This window comes from Acomys minous (genome assembly GCF_964271855.1).
Source record: "Acomys minous genome assembly, chromosome: 12".
NCBI classification, from domain to species: domain Eukaryota; kingdom Metazoa; phylum Chordata; class Mammalia; order Rodentia; family Muridae; genus Acomys; species Acomys minous.
In genome coordinates, this window is record NC_140493.1 from 70,395,456 (window position 1) to 70,416,433 (window position 20,978).

General features: G+C 37.8%; 1 protein-coding gene and 1 pseudogene across 3 annotated transcripts in view; both read right to left on the reverse strand.

The window, feature by feature from the left end:
* Nucleotides 1-20,978, reverse strand: part of TAOK1 (TAO kinase 1) — an 86,655-nt gene that overhangs the window by 30,492 nt on the left and 35,185 nt on the right. For both annotated transcript variants that reach the window (XM_084749193.1, XM_084749192.1), the window contains 10 exons: nt 20,608-20,709; nt 19,657-19,702; nt 17,874-17,970; nt 16,763-16,876; nt 14,812-14,903; nt 9,673-9,766; nt 8,699-8,780; nt 5,871-6,038; nt 5,161-5,364; nt 613-747 (listed from right to left, as the gene is read on the reverse strand). In XM_084749193.1, coding sequence (XP_084605319.1) covers nt 613-747; nt 5,161-5,364; nt 5,871-6,038; nt 8,699-8,780; nt 9,673-9,766; nt 14,812-14,903; nt 16,763-16,876; nt 17,874-17,970; nt 19,657-19,702; nt 20,608-20,709 — 1,134 coding nt within the window. The remainder of the gene's footprint in view (nt 1-612; nt 748-5,160; nt 5,365-5,870; nt 6,039-8,698; nt 8,781-9,672; nt 9,767-14,811; nt 14,904-16,762; nt 16,877-17,873; nt 17,971-19,656; nt 19,703-20,607; nt 20,710-20,978) is intronic.
* On the reverse strand, nt 11,943-14,398 carry LOC311579010 (peptidyl-prolyl cis-trans isomerase NIMA-interacting 4-like; annotated as a pseudogene). The gene has a single exon. The product of its transcript is annotated as a peptidyl-prolyl cis-trans isomerase NIMA-interacting 4-like (transcript).

The following is a 20,978-nucleotide window of genomic DNA, read 5'->3' on the forward strand; positions in this document are numbered from 1 at the left end:
ACACATAAAGTAAAAATAGAATATATTAAAAAAAAAAAAGGTTTTGCCATCACTATACAGGTTCAGGGGTTCACCCTACACTGCGCCCTGAGCGCTGAGATTGTAAGTCTGTGAAAGTGTACCTGGATGCTAGCGTAAGTGGCAGTACAGTACGTCTCTTCTCCTGTACCTAAAACCTAAGAACTTTAAACGCTTAAACTATGTTACCAGTATTTCTTTTATACCTCTAATCAAAACCAACATGGCGCTCAGCATGGTAGTATACTCCTTTAATTCCAGCACTCACAGATCAGAGGCAGGCGGACCTCAGTGAGTTAGGGTTCAACCTGCTCTACACAGTAAGACTGTTAAAAAAAAATTGTTTGAAATTTATCTGAATGCCTGTGTAGTACTTCACAGTTCTCTTAAGCATTCTAAAAGATTATGTGAGTAAACATCTTCAAGACTTTATTAGTTTAATATTTCTTAGAATGCTTTCTTCTAATAGGAAACTTAAATGTTGAATGTTTTGCAAAGTAAATCCCAAACACAAAAATAGGAAGGTTAAATATATTTGAGTCCATATTTGGAACAAAACAAAGATACTACTTTTGGTGACAGGGAGATACATACCAGTGATGCTGTTCGTATAGTTGCAAAGTGCTCTCTGTTACGGTAATGTGATTTGTGACGAGACACTTGAGGTGGAGACTGTGGATCTGATACTCTTGTTCGAGGATCTCCTTCTTCTCGGTAATTTTCCTCCTCCTTAAAGGACAGAGAGACAGAGAAAATAATGTGTAAGGTGAATCATTTATTTGAGTATTCAAGGAAAAGACTAAAGATAATTTTAATCAATAATCTCAAGGAAAAATAAATTTAGGAACCGGAAATAAAAACTAGAAGTACTATTGATACTTTCAATACAAGTAGAGTAGCTGGAATTATTTACAGAGTGCGTGAACTAGGGTACATTCAACATTCAAAATATAGAGATCTTATTTTATTTTTTTCTTATTCAAGACAGTTTCTCTGTACAGCCATGACTGTCCTGGACTTGCTTCATCCTCTGTCTCCTCAAAGTGGATTAAAGGTATGTGCTATACATGTAGCCCACACAGTTTTATTTATATTCTATATATTATATTCAAACAGAAAAGCTTGCGCTGAAGAGATGGCTCAGTGGTTAATAGCATGTTCTTTCTTTCTTTCTTTCTTTCTTTCTTTTTTTTTTTTTTTTGGTTTTTCGAGACAGGGTTTCTCTGTGTAGCCTTAGCTGTCCTGGACTCACTTTGTAGACCAGGCTGGCCTCGAACTCACAGCGATCCGCCTGCCTCTGCCTCCCGAGTGCTGGGATTAAAGGCGTGCGCCACCACCGCCCGGCTAATAGCATGTACTTTCTAGCACAGGCCCCAAGTATGATTCCCAGCACCTACATCAGGTGGTTCATAAACACCTGACTCCAGCATTAGGTGACCTGACACCTCTGGCTCCCTGGGGAACCCAGCCATATGCATACACATACCCACCTACCCTACACCTTTATACACTTATTTAGAAAAAGAAAAATTTAATACAACTCAAAAGCAAAATAGGACAACATGTGACGAATGTTTCAAATAATGGTAATAAAAAATTAAACACTCTTCAGATTTATAAGCAGTAAGCACAATACTATTTTGTTGGTGTTTTCTCTTTGATTATAGACATGTGCCATTATGCTAGACTTTAGATGATGTTTATAATATTTTTGCCGTTTTCAAAAAGAAATACTAAAAAAGTTGTAAAAATTAAGTTACCAAAGGCAGGCAGAACACTGTGAGTTTAAGGCCAGCCTGGTCTACAAAGCCTAGGACAGCCAAGGCTACTCAGAGAAATCTTGTCTTGAAACACGGGGGTGGGAGTGGGGGGGGGGCGCAGGGGGGGGCGAGGGCGGGCGCAGGGGGCAGGGGGCAGGGGGCCTGGAGAAATGGATCAGTGGTTAAGAGCCCTGCCTGCTCTTCTAGAGGACCCAGGTTCAATTCCCAGCACCCACATGGCAGCTCACAACTGTCTGTAACTCCAAGATCTGACACCCTCACGCAGACACATATGCAGGCAAAACACAAATGCACATTAAATAAAAATAAATTAAAAAAGAAGAAGAAAAAAAAGAAACATGGGGAAAATTTAAATTACTGTTATTGCTACTGGCTATGGTGGCTATTGCCTGTGATATCTCAGCATTGAGGAGGCTGAGACAACAATTCCATAAATCCATGAATGTGAAGCCAACCATGGCTAGATTAAGACCATGTCTCAAAAGAAAAGATTTAAGTGGAACTTTTATATGAACAATGATATTATGGTTTAACCATAATTCATAATAGGTTTTGTATATTTGTTCAAATACATAAGGGCTGGGCATAGTAATGCATACTTTCAATTCCAGAACATGGGAGGCAGAGGCAGGTAGATCTCAAGTCAGTTTGATCTACATAATGAGTTCCAGGCAAGCCAAGACCTTGTCTTTAAAAAGAGGAAGGAGACAGTGATGCACGCCTTTAATCCCAGCATTCAGGTGGCAGAGGGGGTGGCTCTCTGAGTTCTGGACCAGCCTGGTCTACAAAGCTAGTCCAGGACAGCTGGAAGTACAAGAGAAACTCTGTCTCGAAAAACCAAAAACCAACCAAACTCAATAATTTTCCCTTTTAGCCACTTTAATCAGCACCAATTACATTTTCAATGCTATAAATCTAACAGCACTTTACATCACCTCAAACAGAAACTCATTTACCAATCAGCAGTACTCAGATTATGGTAACTTCTTTATTTTTTAAAATTTACTTATTTATGTATATAAGCACTCTATCATGATGAGCCTATATATTTAAAAGGAACAAAACAAAACAAAAACAGGCCTGGAGAGCTCAGCAGATAAAAAGCATTGTCTACTCTTCCTGAGGTCCTGAGTTCAATTCCCAGCACAATGGTGACTCACAACCATCTATACTGGGATCTGATGCCCTCCTCTGTAATCTAAGTGTACATGCAGACAGAGCACTCATAGATAAAATAAATTAAAAAAAAAAAAAAGGCCTGGAATTTATAATTCTCCTGTCTTATCCTTTTAAATGGCTCAGACTGCAAACACTGCAGATTCTACTATGTAACTTTGTTCCTATTTACAGGTAAATAATACTCCATTAGCTGTATATGGTCTGAATGAAATGGCCCTCCTAGGCTCACAGGGGGTGGCACTATTGGGATGTGTGGCCTTGCTAGAGTAGGTGTGTCACTGAAAGTGGGCTTTGAGATTTCAGAAACTGAAGCCAGGGCCAGTTTTGCTCTCCTCCTGCTGCCTTCCCATCCCGATATAGAACTCTCAGGTACCTCTCCAGGCCCAGGTCTGCCTGCATGCTGCCATGCTCCTTGCCATGAGAATGAACTAAACATCTGAAATAAAAGCCAAGAGTTTGCCTTGGTCACAGAAATAAAACCCTAACTAAGATGGAAGTATATATCATAATTTCACTATCCCCTTATCTGTCAGTAAGCATATGGTTCCCACTTTTTAGTAATTATGGTTAGTAACTTCTAGATAATACTATAAGCTGTTAAGTAAAAAAGATGATTCTCAGATGCAAAGGCAGGAAGATGGCTGTAAATTTAAGATTAGTCAGGGATATGCAGCAAAACTCAGTCTTTAAAAACTAACAACACAACTATGGATATAATATTTCAAAGTTCTCCTACAAAAGCCAGGCTTGGTGGTGCACGCCTGTAATCCCAGCAATTAAGGCAGGCAGGCAGATCTCTGTGAGTTTAAGGCCAGCCTGGTCTACAAAGTGAGTGCAGGACAGCCAAGGCTACACAGAGAAACCCTGTTTCAGAAGAAAACAAAACAAAACAAACAAAAACAAAACCTCCCCTACGGAAGAGTTACATGACTTGTCTTTCTTCCTTTTTTCTTCTAGTGTTGAAAACTGAATCCAAGATGACCAGCCTGCTTTGAATTGAACCCAAGGTCACCTATATGCTAGGAGCCTTCTACCACTAAGCTGTATCTCCAGTCCTTAATTTGTCAACAATCTTGAGAAAATTAAGCAATTTATTATACTCAAAATTACAAAGGAGGCCGGGCACGGTGGCTCAAGCCTGTAATCCCAGCTCAAGGCCAGCCTGGTCTACACAGTGAGTGCAGGACAGCCAAGGCTACACAGAGAGACCCTGTCTTGAAATACCAAACAATTACAAAGGAGGAGTAAGGATACAGGTCAGTGGATAAAGCAACTGTCACACAAGCTTAAAGACTAGAGCGTGCAAGCCTACGGCACATGTACACATGTAAATGATAGAAGGGCACAGCAGCTTGCCGGTAATTCAAGCCCTCAGTTGGTGGAGACATAGGACCCCATGGAGCCAACTGGCTGGCTAGACTTTATCATAAAGCAAGACTAAGGTAGAGAAGAGACACCGAAGAAAACTTCTCAATCTGGAAATGTAATACACACACACACACACACACACACACACACACAATTTTGCAGAGAATGTAGCAAACATTCACTTTTACTAAGCTCTATCAAATGTATTCTTTTAATTTACATATAAAAGTGGGGACTATAAAAGTTGCTTCTGGCTCATTACTCATAATCAACTCTCTCATTTTCTACTTGCAACTATTCATAAATCCCGTATATATTCTATTTTTCAATATTCTAACAATAGGTTATACACACACACAATTATTCATATATTTTGAATGCAGATGTCCATGGAGTCCAGAAGAGGACATTCTATTCCTTGCACCTGGAATTGTACACAGCTGTGACAAAACCTGTGTCACAGCTGCTTGTTGTGAATGCTGGGATACAAATTCAGGTCCTCTGGAAAAGCAACTGAGCACACTGAAACTGTTTTTTTCTTTTTCTTTTCTCTGTGGGGGTGGTGGGATGGTGGTGGGGTGGTGGGGTGGTGGTGGTGGTGGTGGTGGTGAATAGGGTCTTAAGTGGCCCAGGCTGGCCTCAAATTCTCTATGTAGCTGAGGCAGCCCTTGAATTCTGATCCTCTCAAGTGCTGAGATTCAGATGAGCACCACCACACCCAGATTCCAAACTTCTTATACTTAAAAACAAAACAAAAACAAAAACTCTTGAATTAATTAGTTGAAGAAAATAATGGGTCAATGAAAACTCTCACCGGTTTTAAGTGGATGACAGAACTGTTGGACATCACTGTATGGTCTCCCTCCATCATGTCTAGCTCACTCTTGTCATCTGAGGCATCTGGAAGACTGTTAACACTGCTGCTTTGGCTGCTGGCACTGATAGACATACTAGGAATAGACTGATTACTTCCAACACTATTCACTGTTCCTGTCCGGCCAACACCATGATCTTGATCCTAAAGGAAAAGAGAATTAAATTAAAATGTCAATTATAGATTAAAATAGACAAGAAGCCTCACAAACACAAGTTTCTCTAGTAAAAGACTTCTCGTATCCTTTACTACACAATATAAAGGGTTTGGATGCAAAGTATATAATAACAAGATTAAAGATCTTGGGGCTGGAGAGGTGGCTCAGAGGTTAAGAGCACTACCGCCTGCTCTTCCAAAGGTACTGAGTTCAATTCCCAGCAACCACATGGTGGCTCACAACCATCTATAATGTAACCTGGTTTCCTCTTCTGGCCTACAGGTAAACAAGCAGACAACATTGTATACATAATAATAAAATAAATCTTAAAAAGAAAAAAAAAAAGAAAAAAAGATCTTTGTTCATAACTAGAATTTTAGTCAATCAATAAGAGCACAGTACTAGAACCAGTGATATAAAAGGTATTCCTGGTTGGGCAAGAAGCGTATGAAATCAATAAACTCAAAATGTTCGTCAATTTTAGGTACTATACCTCCTCTTCTTCCTGTGCTTCTACTGCTGGCCCATTATGTGCCTCCTGGAAAAGGAGTTTCTTCATCTTTCGATATTGCAGATTGTCCAGCTCTCTCACTGCATCCTTTGTCCTTTGAATAAGATCTATTAACACTGTTTCTGGGCGCTCTCGAAGAACAAACATGTGCTAAAAGGTCAGAAAATAAAAAGAGATTATTTTCGTTCCTAATTAATTAGTTCAAACATATTCCTTTCTCATAATATAATTATAACATGGATTCACAAAATTACAGCTATCCAATTTTATTACATCTTATGACTTCTGATACTTAGAAAATAGTAATTTCTACACTCAACTCGTGCCTAAATAAATGCTCTTAAATAAAATCCTCATCAGGATATTTTTAGTTGGCCAGTGAAAATACAGTTGTAATTATCAAAGCATATGAATACTAAGAATATCCACCACTGATTATAAGCTATACTTGATATAAGTAGGAAAAGTTAGTGACAGTAAATTAAGTAACTGGAATTTAGACATTATGGGTTTTTTTCCAACCTGAGATAGGGTTTCAGTGTGATAGCCAATGCTGGCTTTGAACATTTAATCCTTCTAGTGCTGAAATACAGGAATAAGCAGCTATGACCAGACTATTAAAATGTGTTGCTAGTGTTCAGTTGGTCAGGCTTTTATTTCTAAGACCATGAGTGCGCTTACTGCCAAAAACTACAAAAGCAGTTATTATTTTGCTATATACTACAATTGCAAGTAATAATCAAATGTATGTATGTATGTATGTATGTATGTATGTATGTGAATATCTGCATATTTGTTGTAGGATTAATTTAGCTGATGTTAATGAAGAAAATTTATCTGTTTTGAAATTCTGAAACATTAACATAAAAATAGCTCAGTTGAATCTTATGGAAATAATTCCTAACTAGAGTCAAATTCTCATTACTGTCAAGTAAAAATTTTTAATTTTTAAAATCTGTATGAGTATTTTGCCTCCATGTGTCTTGTGCAATGTGTGTATGCAGTACCCTCAGAGGCCAGAAGAGGGTATCATATGCCCCTGGTCTGGAAGTAGAAACAATTACAGGTGATGGAAATCAAACTTGGGTCCTCTAGAAGAGCAGCAAGTGCTCTTGACCCCTGAACCATCTCTTCAGCCCCTAATGAAGATACTTTAATAGAGTTGGGGACATAGTTCAGTTGGTATTTGCCTAGGATTAATGAAGTCTTGTGTTAAATCCTAGTAAACAAGGCATGGTGGAACACACAGAACTTGATTTGTAAAGACAGGAAGATTAGCGGTTTGAGAGCATTCTCAATTACATAGCAAAAGCTCAAGGCCAGTCTGGGATACATGAGATCTCTTCTCAGAAAAAACTTTAAGAACTACATTAAGCTAGGTGTGGTGGTACACACTTTAATCCCAACACTGAAGAAGCAGAGACAGAGGGATCTTTGTGAGTTCAAGGCCAGCCTGGTCTACAAATAGAGTTCCAGCCAATTAAGGCATAGTGAGACTTCCTGTCAAAACAAAAACCAAACAAAAATGACATTAAACTAAGTAAAACTATCATACTATTACCAGTACTAATTAAATGGTCAACATTCAAATGAAACACTTTTTTTAGAATAGTTTAAAAAATATAATATTGTAAGTATTGTGTGTGTGGGAAAGACAGGTGCATGAGCATGTGCACACACACAGACTTACATATGTGAAGGTTAGAAGTCAGAAGTCGACCTGTAGAATCAGTTCTCTGCTTCTACCATATGGTTCCAGATACAGAATTGAGGTTTTGAGGCTTGGTGCCAAACAAGTGCCTTTACTCACTAAGACATCTTGCCAATTCAAACCTACACAATGTTTATAATATTTCATTGCTAAATGAACTAGAGTTTGGATTCCAGCATCCACAACATGCTGGAGGTGCCTACAAATGGAAGAGGAGCAGTAGGGCTTGCTCTCTTCTAGCCTAGCTCCGAGAGAAATAGGCTTCTCACGCATGCGCGCGCGCACGCACGCGCACACACACACACACACACACACACACACACACACACACACTTTAAAAATCTTTAAAACAAAATGCAGTATCCGGGGCTGGAGAGATGGCTCAAAGGTTAAGAGCACTGCCTGCTCCTCTAGAGGTTCTGAGTTCAATCCCCAGCAGCCACATGGTGGCTCACAACCATCTATAATGTGATCTAATGCCCTCTTCTGGCATGCAGGTGTACATGCAGGCAGAGCACTGTATACATAATAATAAATCTTTCAAAAAAACAAAAAACAAAACAGTATCTAAGAAAGGTAAAGTTACTAGGGTGGGGAAGGTTGTTGAGGGGGTAACTCTCAGGAAAATACCTGCCCTGAGTTCAATAACCAGAACAACGGTGAGACATGTCTCCAAAAGAAAAAAAAAAAAAAGAAAAAAAAGAAAAGAAAAGAAAAAACCAAATACAAACAAACAAAAAACCAAAACAAAACAAAAAACAAGCAGTATTTAAATTAGCTGGGGAAAATAACTGAAAGATAAGAGTACATGCTTAACATATCGTCCTATTTCAGTGCCAGCACAAAAAAAAATAAAACTTTTAAACTGTTATTTTATAACTACAAAGCCTTTATTGTATTGATTATTTATGTTCATGGATCCACGCACGGATGGACGGACGGATGGACGGACACAAACACACACACACACACACACACACACACACACACACACACGAACGGAGCAGTCTCACTGGCCCCAAATTTATTATTAAAAAACAACAAATTATTTTAAAACCATTTCATAAGGGTTAAAAACAATAAAGTTTTACAGACTGACCTTTAAAAGTTCCTCTGATGTAGGGCGATCTTGAGGGATTTTCTGGAGGCAAGAATCTACAAAGTTTCGAAAATAATCAGACCTATTGTAAAGAAAGTATCAAGTGAACATAGTGCTATTTCCTTTAAAAAAACATCCAAAAAAGCACATTTCTATTTATGGGAGGAAGAATAAAGAATGATAATATAACTTCATCTATGCAAAAATCAATGACTTTAACATTTTCCAAAAATAGACTTACAGAGATCATTTAAAATACCTAGGCAGCTGGGCAGTGGTGGCGCACGCCTTTAATCCCAGCACTCGGGAGGCAGAGGCAGGCAGATCGCTGTGAGTTGAAGGCCAGCCTGGTCTACAAAGTTAGTCCAGGACAAGCAAGGCTACACAGAGAAACCTTGTCTCAAAAAACAAAAAAACAAAAAACAAACAAACAAAACCCTAGGCTGGTGCTGGGTGTGGTGGCTCATGCCTTTAATCCCAGTACTGGGAGGCAGAGGCAGGCGGACCGCTTTGAGTTTAAGGCCAGCCTGGTCTACAAAGTGAGTCCAGGACAGCCAAGGCTACACAGAGAAACCCTGTCTTGAAAAAGAAAGAAAGAAAGAAACAAACAAACAAAGAAGCAAGCTATTAAAAGCCAGGCATGGTAGCATACATCTTTAATTCCAGCACTTAGGAGGCAGAGACATATTTAGCTATGATCACTGTGAGTTCGAGGCCAACCTGGTATATAAAGCAAGCCCCGGACAGCCAGGGTAACACAGAGAAACCCTGTCTCAAAAAAACCAAAACAAACAAACAAAAAGCTATTAAATTATTAAGCTTATTTGTGTTCCTGAAATTGAAAGGAAAAGTAACCTATTTTCTTTTCAGGTAGTACATTTACTTACATAAAATTAAATCGTTTTGACAATGATTTATATTTTATCAATATTTATGAAAATTTCAAAACATTAGTATCTTGTGGAAATACTCACCATTCATTAGATTGTAGTGTAGGGGATTCATTTTGGGCTATGTGATATAAGGCACTCATAGCATTCATATTAAATAAAGGCGGCTTCCTCTCCGCTATAAAAGACAGGAAACTTTTCTGTTAAAATGTGAATATATAAGGATACTCAAGTGTTAATCAAGTTTTTAAGAACAGATTTTGAAAACAACTCTAAACATAATAGAAAATTGTTGTAGAAAGACCTTTTTGTGAGGGTATCAAATTCCCTGGAACTGGAATTACAGACAGTTGTGACCTGCCATGTGGGTGCTGGGGTTTTAACCTAAGTCCTTTGGAAGAGTAGTCAGTCCTCTGAACCACTGAGCCATCTCTCTAGTCCCTTTATTACTACTTTTAAATTACCTATTTGTGTCTGTGTAGGGTTATATATATAAGTAGGGGTACCCACAGAAATCAGAAGAGCGTGCACCACTACTCCTGGCTTCCTAAACTTTGGGATTATAAATGTAAACTGTCACACCTGGCTTCTTTCATTCCTAATATTATAGAGATTTGAATTTTCTTTTTTCTAACCAAAATGAAGAGGCTTATCAATTTTAATGATCTTCATAAAAAATTAGATTTTCGGTTCAAGCCGGGCGTGGTGGCGCACGCCTTTAATCTCAGCACTGGGAGGCAGGCAGATTGATAAGAGTTCGAGGCCAGCCCTGTCTACAAATTGAGTCAAGGACAGCCAAACTACACAAAGATATCCTGTCTTAGAAAAATCAAAGAAAAAAAATAAATTAAATAAATAGATTTTAGTTTCAATGATGTTTTCTATTTTTCAATTTTCTATTTAACTGAGTTTCTACTTTGATCTTTATTATTCTGTCTTTTATTTATTTTGAGTTTAGATGATTCCCCTTTCTACTTTATAAAAGGTCAAAGCCAGGGGAGGTGATTCATAGGCACTTGCCACCATGCCCAATGACCTGAATTCAGTTCCCAAAACCCACAAGATGGGGCTGGAGAGATGGCTCAGAGGTTAAGGACACTGGCTGCTCCTCCAGAGGTCCTGAGTTCAATTCCCAGCAACCACACGGTGGCTCACAACCATCTATAATGTGATCTGATGCCTTCTGGCCTTCAGGTGTACATGCAGGCAGAGCACTGTATACATAATAATAAATAAATCTTTAAAAAAGTAAAAAAAGAAAATTATTACAAAAAAAACCCAAACCCACATGATGGAAGTAGCAAGGGCTCCCTGAGTGTGCAGACAGCCACTGACATCAGAGGAGGGTGTCAGTCTCCCTGACTGACATTGGAGCTACAGGCAATTCTGAGATAGCTGGTGTGAATGCTGGGAACTGAAGTCTGGTTCTCTGCAAAGGTACCAAGTAATTTCTCTGGTCCATTTTTACATTTTCTGAATAAAGGTACACACTTAACATGTATAAAAGTAATAGATGCATATAACACAATTATATTTCTTTCTACATTATTACTGAAAATATTATTTGGGTATGGTGGTGCACGCCTTTAATCCCAGCACTTAGGAGGAAGTCAGGCAGCTTGGTGGATATAGTGAACCCAAGGTCAGCCAGGACTACACAAAGACCCAGTTTACTATTTCATCTCAATATTATTCCTGTTAGCTCCTCCCTTTCCTTTCTTTCTAACTCGTCTCATTCTGCAGTACAAGCTTACCTAGAACTCATGGCAATCCTCTTTCCTCAGTCTCCCAAGCGCTGTGACTATAGGCATGAACCATTATGCCAAGCTTTTGATGTTTATGTGATGAACTGTTTTTATATGTAACCACAGAAACAGTTCTACTATCACTCTCTGTCAATCCCCCATTCCATTCCAAATACAGTGAGAATAACTTCTCAGTCTCTGACACCTCAGCTAAACCAGTTCTCTTCTCTGCTGTAAGAACACCTCATTGAGGGAGATTCTCATCCTTTTTATTAGGATCTATAGCTAAGCTAGGCTAATCCAAAATAGGGATTACCTCCATACATACTAACTCTATACTTCCCTTCCTCGCTGGATACCTGGTAACTCTAAGCCACCTCCAGGAATGAATCCCTTACTAATTCTAACAGATATTTTGATCTGGATACTGGGCCTCCCTCTTGTATACATACTCTTTTCTTTCTTTATCCACTTCTGACTTCACACACTGTCACAGGAATGTGCCATGCCATTCATTCAGCATGGTTGGTTCACTGACTTGTGGGTATACATATTCTACCTCACATAGTACCTTTCAGACTACTATAGAAAAAGAGGAAATCCATTTATGTTACTATTGAGGTCTTCAATTTGGCAGATTCAACTGTCTCACATATTCTCTTCTCTTCTGGGTTCTGTAGTCCAGGATATGCTCAGACTTGCTATACAGCCAGGGATGACTTTGAATTTCTAATCACCCTCCCTCATTCTTAATTTTATATGGTTCAGGGAAACCAAACCCAGAGCTTCATTCTAGGTAAATATTCTACCAGCAGAGCTGTATTTCTAGTCCTTCAACTAGATTTTATTTTATTTTATTTTTTTCTGGGCATGGTGATACAAACCTTTAACCCCAGCACTCAGGAGGCAGAGGATCACTACTGAGTTCTAGGCAAGCCTGGTCTACATAGTGAGATCCAAGAGTTTATTATTTTTTAAATTTACATTCAGTGTATCCCTATGTAGCCCAGACTGACTTGCACATCACTATGTAAGCCAAATCAAGGTCCTCCTAAACCTTCCACTCAAATGCTGGTAATGCCATCTAGAATTGTCTTTAACTCACGTACCTTTTTTTTTTTCAAAAGAATTTCATGTAACCCAGTTTGAGTTCTAGATCACTAGGTAGCTGAGCATGATCTTAAACTTGTGACTCTGCTGAGTGATAGAATTACAGGCACGTATTATCATGCTTGGCTTCTGGGCTACCCGGTATCAAACCCAAGATTTCATGATATCAACCAAACTACACTCCCATTATCTCAAATTCTTTTAAGTTACAACTTAAATTTACTTTAAACAAAAAATATTTCCTGATTTATTATAAATTTTTAAAAGACAAGCTATTGCTTTGTAGCAGTGGTTGGCGTGGAACTTACTCTCACTATGTAGACCAAGCTGGTCTCAAACTCACAGAAATCTGCCTGCCTCTAATGCCCCAGTGCTGGGATTAATAAAGACATATGCCTGGCAAACTTTAATTTTTCATTTCAGGTCTTATTCCTTATTAATTTGTTTACATGTTTTCCTAACTTGAGCTAACTCCCAGCCAAACTGCATACCACACATTATCATGGGTTCACCTGAATAGTCTAGCTAAGTGTCTTTCTTTTTTAAGAAATTAAACTGTTAAAATTATGCAGCCTGACAACATTTTTCACTTCTCAGGAACACTGAAAATTAAACAAAGGGCCACATACATGCTAGACATGCACCAGTGACCTCTAGCCCTAGTCTTTTGAAGATTTTTTCCCCCTTAAATTTTGCAGGCCTTACTAAATTTCCCAGGTTACTCTGCATTCACTCTCTTGTGAGGCAGAGCTTGAATTTGCAATCGTCCAGCGTCAGCCTCCATGGTAAGGAGCATTAAGGCCTGCCCAACCAGAGTCAGATTGGATGTGTAATTTCTAAACTTAAAAGTGACTAATTTATATAGTACTAAATAATTCATGAATGATTAAGAAACCTTTTATGGCCAAGTAGTATTGTGTACACCTATAATTTCAGCACTCAGAAGGCAGAGGTAGAGTTCAAAGTCAGCCTGATCTACAGAGTGAGTTCTGGGAGAGGCAAGAGTGTTACACAGAAAAACCTTGTCTCGAAAAAGCAAAAAACAAAACCCAAAAAGCTTCTATGGATGATAAATACAGTATTAGGTATTATTCTAAGTGTTAAACAATTACTTAATGTCAGACAAAGATATTTAAGACCACAATGAAAAATTCTTTTAGGCCTAATTTAATAGCAAATATATGTAACTTAATATATATTATGTTAGTATAGACATTATCAAATAATCAAAACAAATGCTTTAAAATGATTTATTTTTCTCCTTAAATCTGGGGCTGAAAAGATAGCTCAGTGGTTAAGAGAACTGGCTGCTCTTCTACAAGACCTGGGTTCAATTTCTACAACCCACACGGAGGTTCAAAACCATCTGCAACTACAGTTCCACAAGACCCAACAGGGTCTCTTCTGGTCTCCCTAGACACTGGGCAAACACATGGTACTCAGATGTACATGCTGACAAAAATACACATACATACATAATACATTAATTTTTTAAATTGCAATCTAAGACAAAAATATAATTTGGTAATTGAAATAAAACTGATTCAAAACTTAATTCAGTTAGGTGTGGTGACTCATACTTTTCTTTTTTCAGTCTTTCATGTGATTTTATTTTCTCCCTTCAACCATAATAATATGATATCCAAATTTTATCTTAACTGGTAGGTCTGTGAACACAGGCTTATCCATTCCACTTACAGGCAAATGCCACTTCCTGAAATGGTCCTACCATGGACCCTCTTCTCATCCAACACAAGTCATCCCCTTGCCTGGCTTTATCATCACTGTCTTGTGAGGCCACTTCACTGAATCTCATTACAGACTTTAACTTTTCCATGGGATCCATCATTTTGCCGTGTTTTTCACATATACTATGTCTGACCTTTACGGCACTGCCACCACCTTTGGGCCTTGAGACTTCTTGTCGGCGCTGTTACTCCCAGAGGCTGCAACCTCCTACCCCACTTTCCCCCTTCATCAGCAACTCTTAAGCTTGCCGCTGAATTCTTTTTTTCCCCCCGAGACAGGGTCTCTCTGTGTAGCCCTGGGTGTCCTGCACTCGCATTGTAGACCAGGCTGGCCTGGAACTCACAGGAATCCACCTGCCTCTGCCTCCCGAGTGCTGGGATTAATGGCGTGCGCCACCACCACCACCCGGCTGCTGTTGAATTCTTAACTGTTCAGTGCTAGAAAAAGGCCCCATGATTCACACTTTTAATCTTAGTATTCAGAAAGAAGAGGCAGGTGAAACTCTGTGTTTGAGGCCAGCCTGGTCTATAGAGCAATTTGTAGGCCAGCCAAGGTTACACAGTGAGATATTGTCTCAAAACAAAAAACTTAAGCCCTAGTAATAAAAAACAATGCTTACCTAATTCAATACATGTTATTCCAAGAGACCATACATCAACTTTGCCATCATACTGTCCTTCATCCATGGCTAAAATTACTTCTGGGGCCATCCTAAAACATACAATATCCAATCAACTTAAAGTTTGAGAATGTAAGTTCCACCAAAATAAGTAACATTGGTTTGAATTCCAGCCAATATATGTAAACATAAAAATCTTTACAATGGGAGACAAATTAAAAGTTACGAGGTACATATTTAGCAGTGCTCAGAAACATGGGACTCATTCTCATCATCTGTCACGTCCAAAAGGCCACGCCTAAAGCAGGGCTATCTCAGAACTTCATTACAAAATTCTAATACTTGCTCGAAATACTGAATTTTATCACGGGCAACAAATACTGTATGTTGTTTTACCTGAAATGAAAAGGAAGGCACAAGGCCTATCTATAAAATTGAATCCTGACCCTATAATGTTTCTTTTAGAAACTGGACAGTCACAAAATTTATTTCTAGTGTGCTACTGAGACTCTACATCCAGAGCAATGTACCATCCTAATCCTAACAAGCCTTTCTTTTATAAAATAAGAGGAGATTTAAAACACAGATCATAAAAGATGCAGTGAACCAAAGATACTATTTTCAGATACAAAGATAACATATAGAAGTTTAAATATCTGAAAAAATTATTTCTTTCAAATTTTCACTGATAGATATGTATAAATTAGTCCTAGACCAGAGGAGATATTTAGAGTTTCAATAAAAAATAACTGGGGTAGAGAGAAATCAAAGTAGGGAGAGCCGAATTAACCATGTGATAAGGTTATTGGGCTGAGCTGGGCATGGTGGCACACACCTTTAATCCCAGTACTCAGGAGGCAGAGGCAGGTGGATCTCTGTGAGTTCGAGGCCAGCCTGGTCTATAGAGTGAGTCCAGGACAGCCAAGATAACATAGAGAAACCCTGTCTTGAAAAACTGGGGTGGGGTGAGGGGGGATGGGGGGGCAGGGAGAGAAAGGTTATTGGGCTGAGTAACTGGGATGAAAGATCTCATTATACTTATATTTTCATGTACATGAAAAATTCAAGCAGAAAATTCAAACAGCAAAAACTCCTTTAATTCAACTACCAGTCTATATAGTGACTGATACAAAGTAAATTAGCTGGAACATACAACATGGAGGATAGAGGATGCAAGTCAGTTCAACTAAATAGGGAGTTTAAAATCAGGCAGAGCAACATGAGATACCATTTCAAAAAAGGAGTGGTACTGCAGCAGAGTACAGCTCGGCAGTTAGAAGCACTCCACGCTCACGTAGAGGACCTCAGTTTGCTTCCTACATCAGAGCTCATCTATATAGTCAGCTGTAACTCAAGGGATTTGGTGCCCTCTTCTGGTCTACAAGGTCACCTCAATATACATGGCATAAATTCACAAAGAAACAATTTCACAAATTTATTTTAAAATGTAAATTTAAAGAAAACTTGTTGATGTTTACTTGGTTTGTCTACCCCTCTATTTGAAGTATTAGCATGTTTTACTCCCGTACCTAATACACAATACAGAGAATAACAGGAAAGTAAATGTGGCAAATGTAAAAAGATATATGAAATTGCCAGGCAGTGGTGACGCACGCCTTTAATCCCAGCACTTGGGAAGCAGAGGCAGGTGGATCGCTGTTAGTTCGAGGCCAGCCTAGTCTACAAAGTGAGTCTAGGACAGCCAAGGCTACACAGAGAGACCCTGTCTTGCGGGGAGGGGGGGTCACATGGGGGGGCGAATATATGAGAAAAGGGGGGGGGAAGAGCAGTTGCAAAGACAAACCTGTAAATCTGTGCTTAAAACAGTATAAAACATAAAGTAAAAAAATAACCAAAGCAAGAGTATATTTTCAGGAAAATGAGACCTTGGAAACTATAATCGTTTACTGCTTTACTGATGAACATCATTATTAGATAAGACCACTCTTACCAATATGGTGTTCCCACAAAAGAATTGGCAGGGGAGGCCATGGAAGCAGATCCGAAGTCGGCAAGTTTCACCTGGCCTGGTTCTGTCAGAAGGATATTTCCTGCTTTGATATCTCTGGTTTAAGGGACAAAGAAAACTATTTCATTTTCCTTCATTAGATTGTGTTTTTAAATGGACAAAAAATAAAAATGTTATAAGATGGTAGAAATAAAAATAATCAAGTAATAAAATAATTTCACATTGTGATAATAAAATTAGACAAGAGAAACAGAATTTCAGTAAAAATATAGTAACAATTAAGACTAGTTTAACAAAACAAAGAAAATTACACAATTTTAACACATGGCATGTGTTTGAGCTGGTTTATCAATGTGGACAATGGTTTTGAATTCCTAAGACTTTTAAGTATCCCTTTTTAACATTTTTCTTTAGAAAAGGAAAAAGAGTAAAGAACCTTTTCTTCCATACTTGGTTTATAACAACAGAATTACTCACCCCATTTCTCAAGCTTTCACATAATTTCTGATTAAACATGAAATGAAAACTGAAGCACATGGATAATACACTATCAATAGCCCCAAGTTTACATTCAAATTTACTTTTCTGAAACAGCAAACATACTATCCAAACTACATTATGTGGATATTTACACAATGGGACTGTATGTTCCATGGGTGCTAGAATACATAAATAACTTTTTAAAACGAGACTTACTGATTCTTGTTATGGTACATGTAATACTGAGTGTAATAGTTTTGCTTGTGTTTTTCTCTTTAAATGAGAAAGTACTTTCTCTTGCCCTTTGTGACTGTGGGTGTGTAATCCCTAATGCCCTTCTCAGTTTGCAGATTAGTAAATTCTACAACTAAGTTCCATGTTTTCCATGTTTTAGAAAAAATAGCAGCACACATAAGCAAAAACAATCATTATTCTTAACAGACCAAATATATGCTGCTGTGTTCTTTCTAGTTTGTGAACAATGTAAATACTGTCAGTTATATAATTTTATTTGGCTAAAGCAAACAAAAATTACAGAGACACTGAACTGTAGGGTTGATAAATTCAACAACCCGTTCACTTGCCAATATTTTATAATGTTGGAGTCACTTACCTATGGATCATGGTATGAGAATGTAAATAAGCTAGTCCCTGGAGAGCACCATGAGTAATTGCTGCTATTTCCATTTCTTGTAATGGCTTTTTATGAACTGAAAAAAGAAATTTATTTGAAAAGTAATCACATAGAATATCTTTGCTTTAAAAATATATGGGTAGTGGGTAAATGTGCAAGCCTGAGGATCTACGTTCAGTGTCCTGAACCTACATAATGGAAGGAGAAAGCCAATTCATTCAAATCATCCTCTGACTTCTACAAATGCACTGTGCTGCACATATATACATACATACAAAATAGATAAAATACAAAAAATCCTATTTAAAAAAAAATATATATGTACACACACACACACATATATATATATACATATATACACACACACACACAAATTGACACATTGCTATTTTTGTGTGTGGTATGTATGTGTGTACCACAGTCTATGTGCACATTTTTTGGCTGTTTTTTGTTGTTGTTGTTGTTGTTTTTGAGACAGGGTTTCTCTGTGTAGCCTTGGCTGTCCTGGACTCTGTAGACCAGGCTGGCCTGGAACTCACAGAGGCCTGCCTCTGCCTCCCAAGTGCTGAGATTAAAGGCGTGTGCCGCCACCACCACCCAGCTAAAGAACAATATTGATCTTCACCTCCTACCTTATTTGAGACAAAGTCTCTTTGGTGTTTGTGGCTCTGTATATGCCAGGCTACCTAACCCACAAGCCTCCATGGATTCTCCTGTCTACCTCTATCTCCTTGTGGAGCACTGGAATTACTGAAGCACGCTACCATGCATAACTTTACTTGAGTTTTGAGGATTCGAACTCAAGTCTTAATGCTTGTGCAGTAACTGCTTTACTCACTGAGATATTTCCCCAACCCATACAAGGGTATTTTTTAAAAAGCAGACATAGAGGTAAGTCCCATGGTGATAAAACAAAAGGCCACTAAATGTTATAACTAGTATACACCGTGACAAGTGTTAACATGTACTCATTAGCCAACTGTTCCTCTAAGTCTAACCACAAGGAACAATTAACTTGGTGACTGTAAAACAAAGTAACAAGAAATCAAATTGACAAAAATTCCAAAAGATACATATAAAGTTCAATGAGAAAATTTGCTATTTTCTAAGCACAGCAAATTTCAGGTGAAGAAAATAAAAAAGGCTGTAAATTTATTTAGTATTAATATTGTTTAAAACAACTCAACTAAATTTGTTGGTTTTTTTCTAATACTTCCTCCCCCCCTCCCACCCCAAGACAGGGTTTTCCTCTATGCAGCCTTGGCTGTCCTGGACTCACTTTGTAGACCAGGCTAGCCTCAAACTCACAGAGATCTGCCACTGCCTTCCAAGTGTTGAGATTACAGATGTTAGCGCCACGCCCAGCTTTTTTTTTTTTAATACTTTAATAAACAATGATTAGGGACAGGTATGGTGTCAAATGCTTTTAATGACATCAGGAGGGATACAGAAGCAAGTGAATCTCTTATATGTTTAAGGCCAGCCTGATCTACAGAGTGAGTTCCAGGACATCCAGGGCTACACAGAGAGACCCTACCTCAAAGTTTATTTATTTATTTTTGTTGCTTTTCAAGACAGGTTTTTCTGTATATAGCTTTAGCTGTCCTGGAACTGGCCCTGTAGACCAGGTTGGCCTCAAACTCAGAGATCGGTTTCTACTTCCCAAGTGTTGAGATTAATTAAAGGTGTATGTCACCACTACCTGGCTTCAAAATAAATAAATTAATTAATTAAGTAATTAATAATAATAATAATAGCTTACCTTCTAGTAAATCTGAAGCAGATCCCAAACAATATTCCATTACAAGCTACATGAGGAGAAAAATTATAATGTATGAAAATACACTATAATCACTAATCTAGTTGAGATACATGTGAAGTCAAGAAGACAATGTAAAGTAAAACAAACTATCATCTACTTTTTACAGTAAGTTATATATTTGGTAATTTGTTAAATTTATACATAAAATTAAGCCATTAAGGCATGGTAACACATGACAATAATCCCAGCACTCAGGATGCCAAGGCAGAAAATCTGAAGCCAGCATGGACTATACATGGTGAGTTCCAGGATGCCTTGAGCTAAATAGCAAGATCATGTCTTAAAACTACCCAAAAAAAAAAAAAATCTAAAGCGAGCCCAGGACAGCCAAGGCTACACAGAGAAGCCCTGTCTCGAAAAACCAAAAAGAAAGAGAAAAGTCAATGATAGCCAGGCATGGTGGCATGAAATCAATTATATATAAGCTGTGCGTTACATATACACTTCTCTAAAATAAGTATATTTATAATCATATGTAATTACATATATAATGAATCTATTTCTTATAATACAATGTTACAATTCTCTCTTTTTCAGCCAAGGAATCACATAATCTCAAATTTCACCAAGATGTATCAAAACTTCACCAGATTTTTGTACTTAAATATACTAACATAGATTTATGTAAAAAAAAGATATGTTCACTTCCATTCTCAAATAAGAGTACTACTCTTAAGAAGTTATCCCTAAAGATATGAACGAACTCTGGAGAAAAGTCTTGAAAAGTTCTTTTATCTGTTAAGAGTTGTAGGAATACTGTTTTTCCTTTCCCAGGGTGAATGAGCATTTCAGGTGTGTGTGTGTCTTTATATAACTAATCTGAGATACTGTGAGTTAAGTCATGCTAAACCAAAAGCAACTAATTTATAACAAGAAGAAAACAATACCAACCCATGCTGTATGTTCACGTAAATAGCAGCCTTTGTATTCTATACTGTTGGGATGTTTTATTCTTTGTAGAAACTTGACTTCCTTAATAATATCCTGCCATTTCTATGTGGAAGGAGAAAAAAAAGAAAAACAAGGAAGCATTATAAACAGCTGATTTTCCTTTGAAAGATACAAGAAAAAACCAATTACTATAAAAAAGTTAACATATAACTTTATGATATATATATATATATGAAATGTCAAAAGAAAGTTTAAAGAATTGTACTCAGCTTGCTACTTAATTATGTAAGATGCAAAGTATTTTTTTAAGATACAAAATATTTAAAGACAAATTCCATTTGTAATACTCATAATTGCAGGGCAGTGGTGAT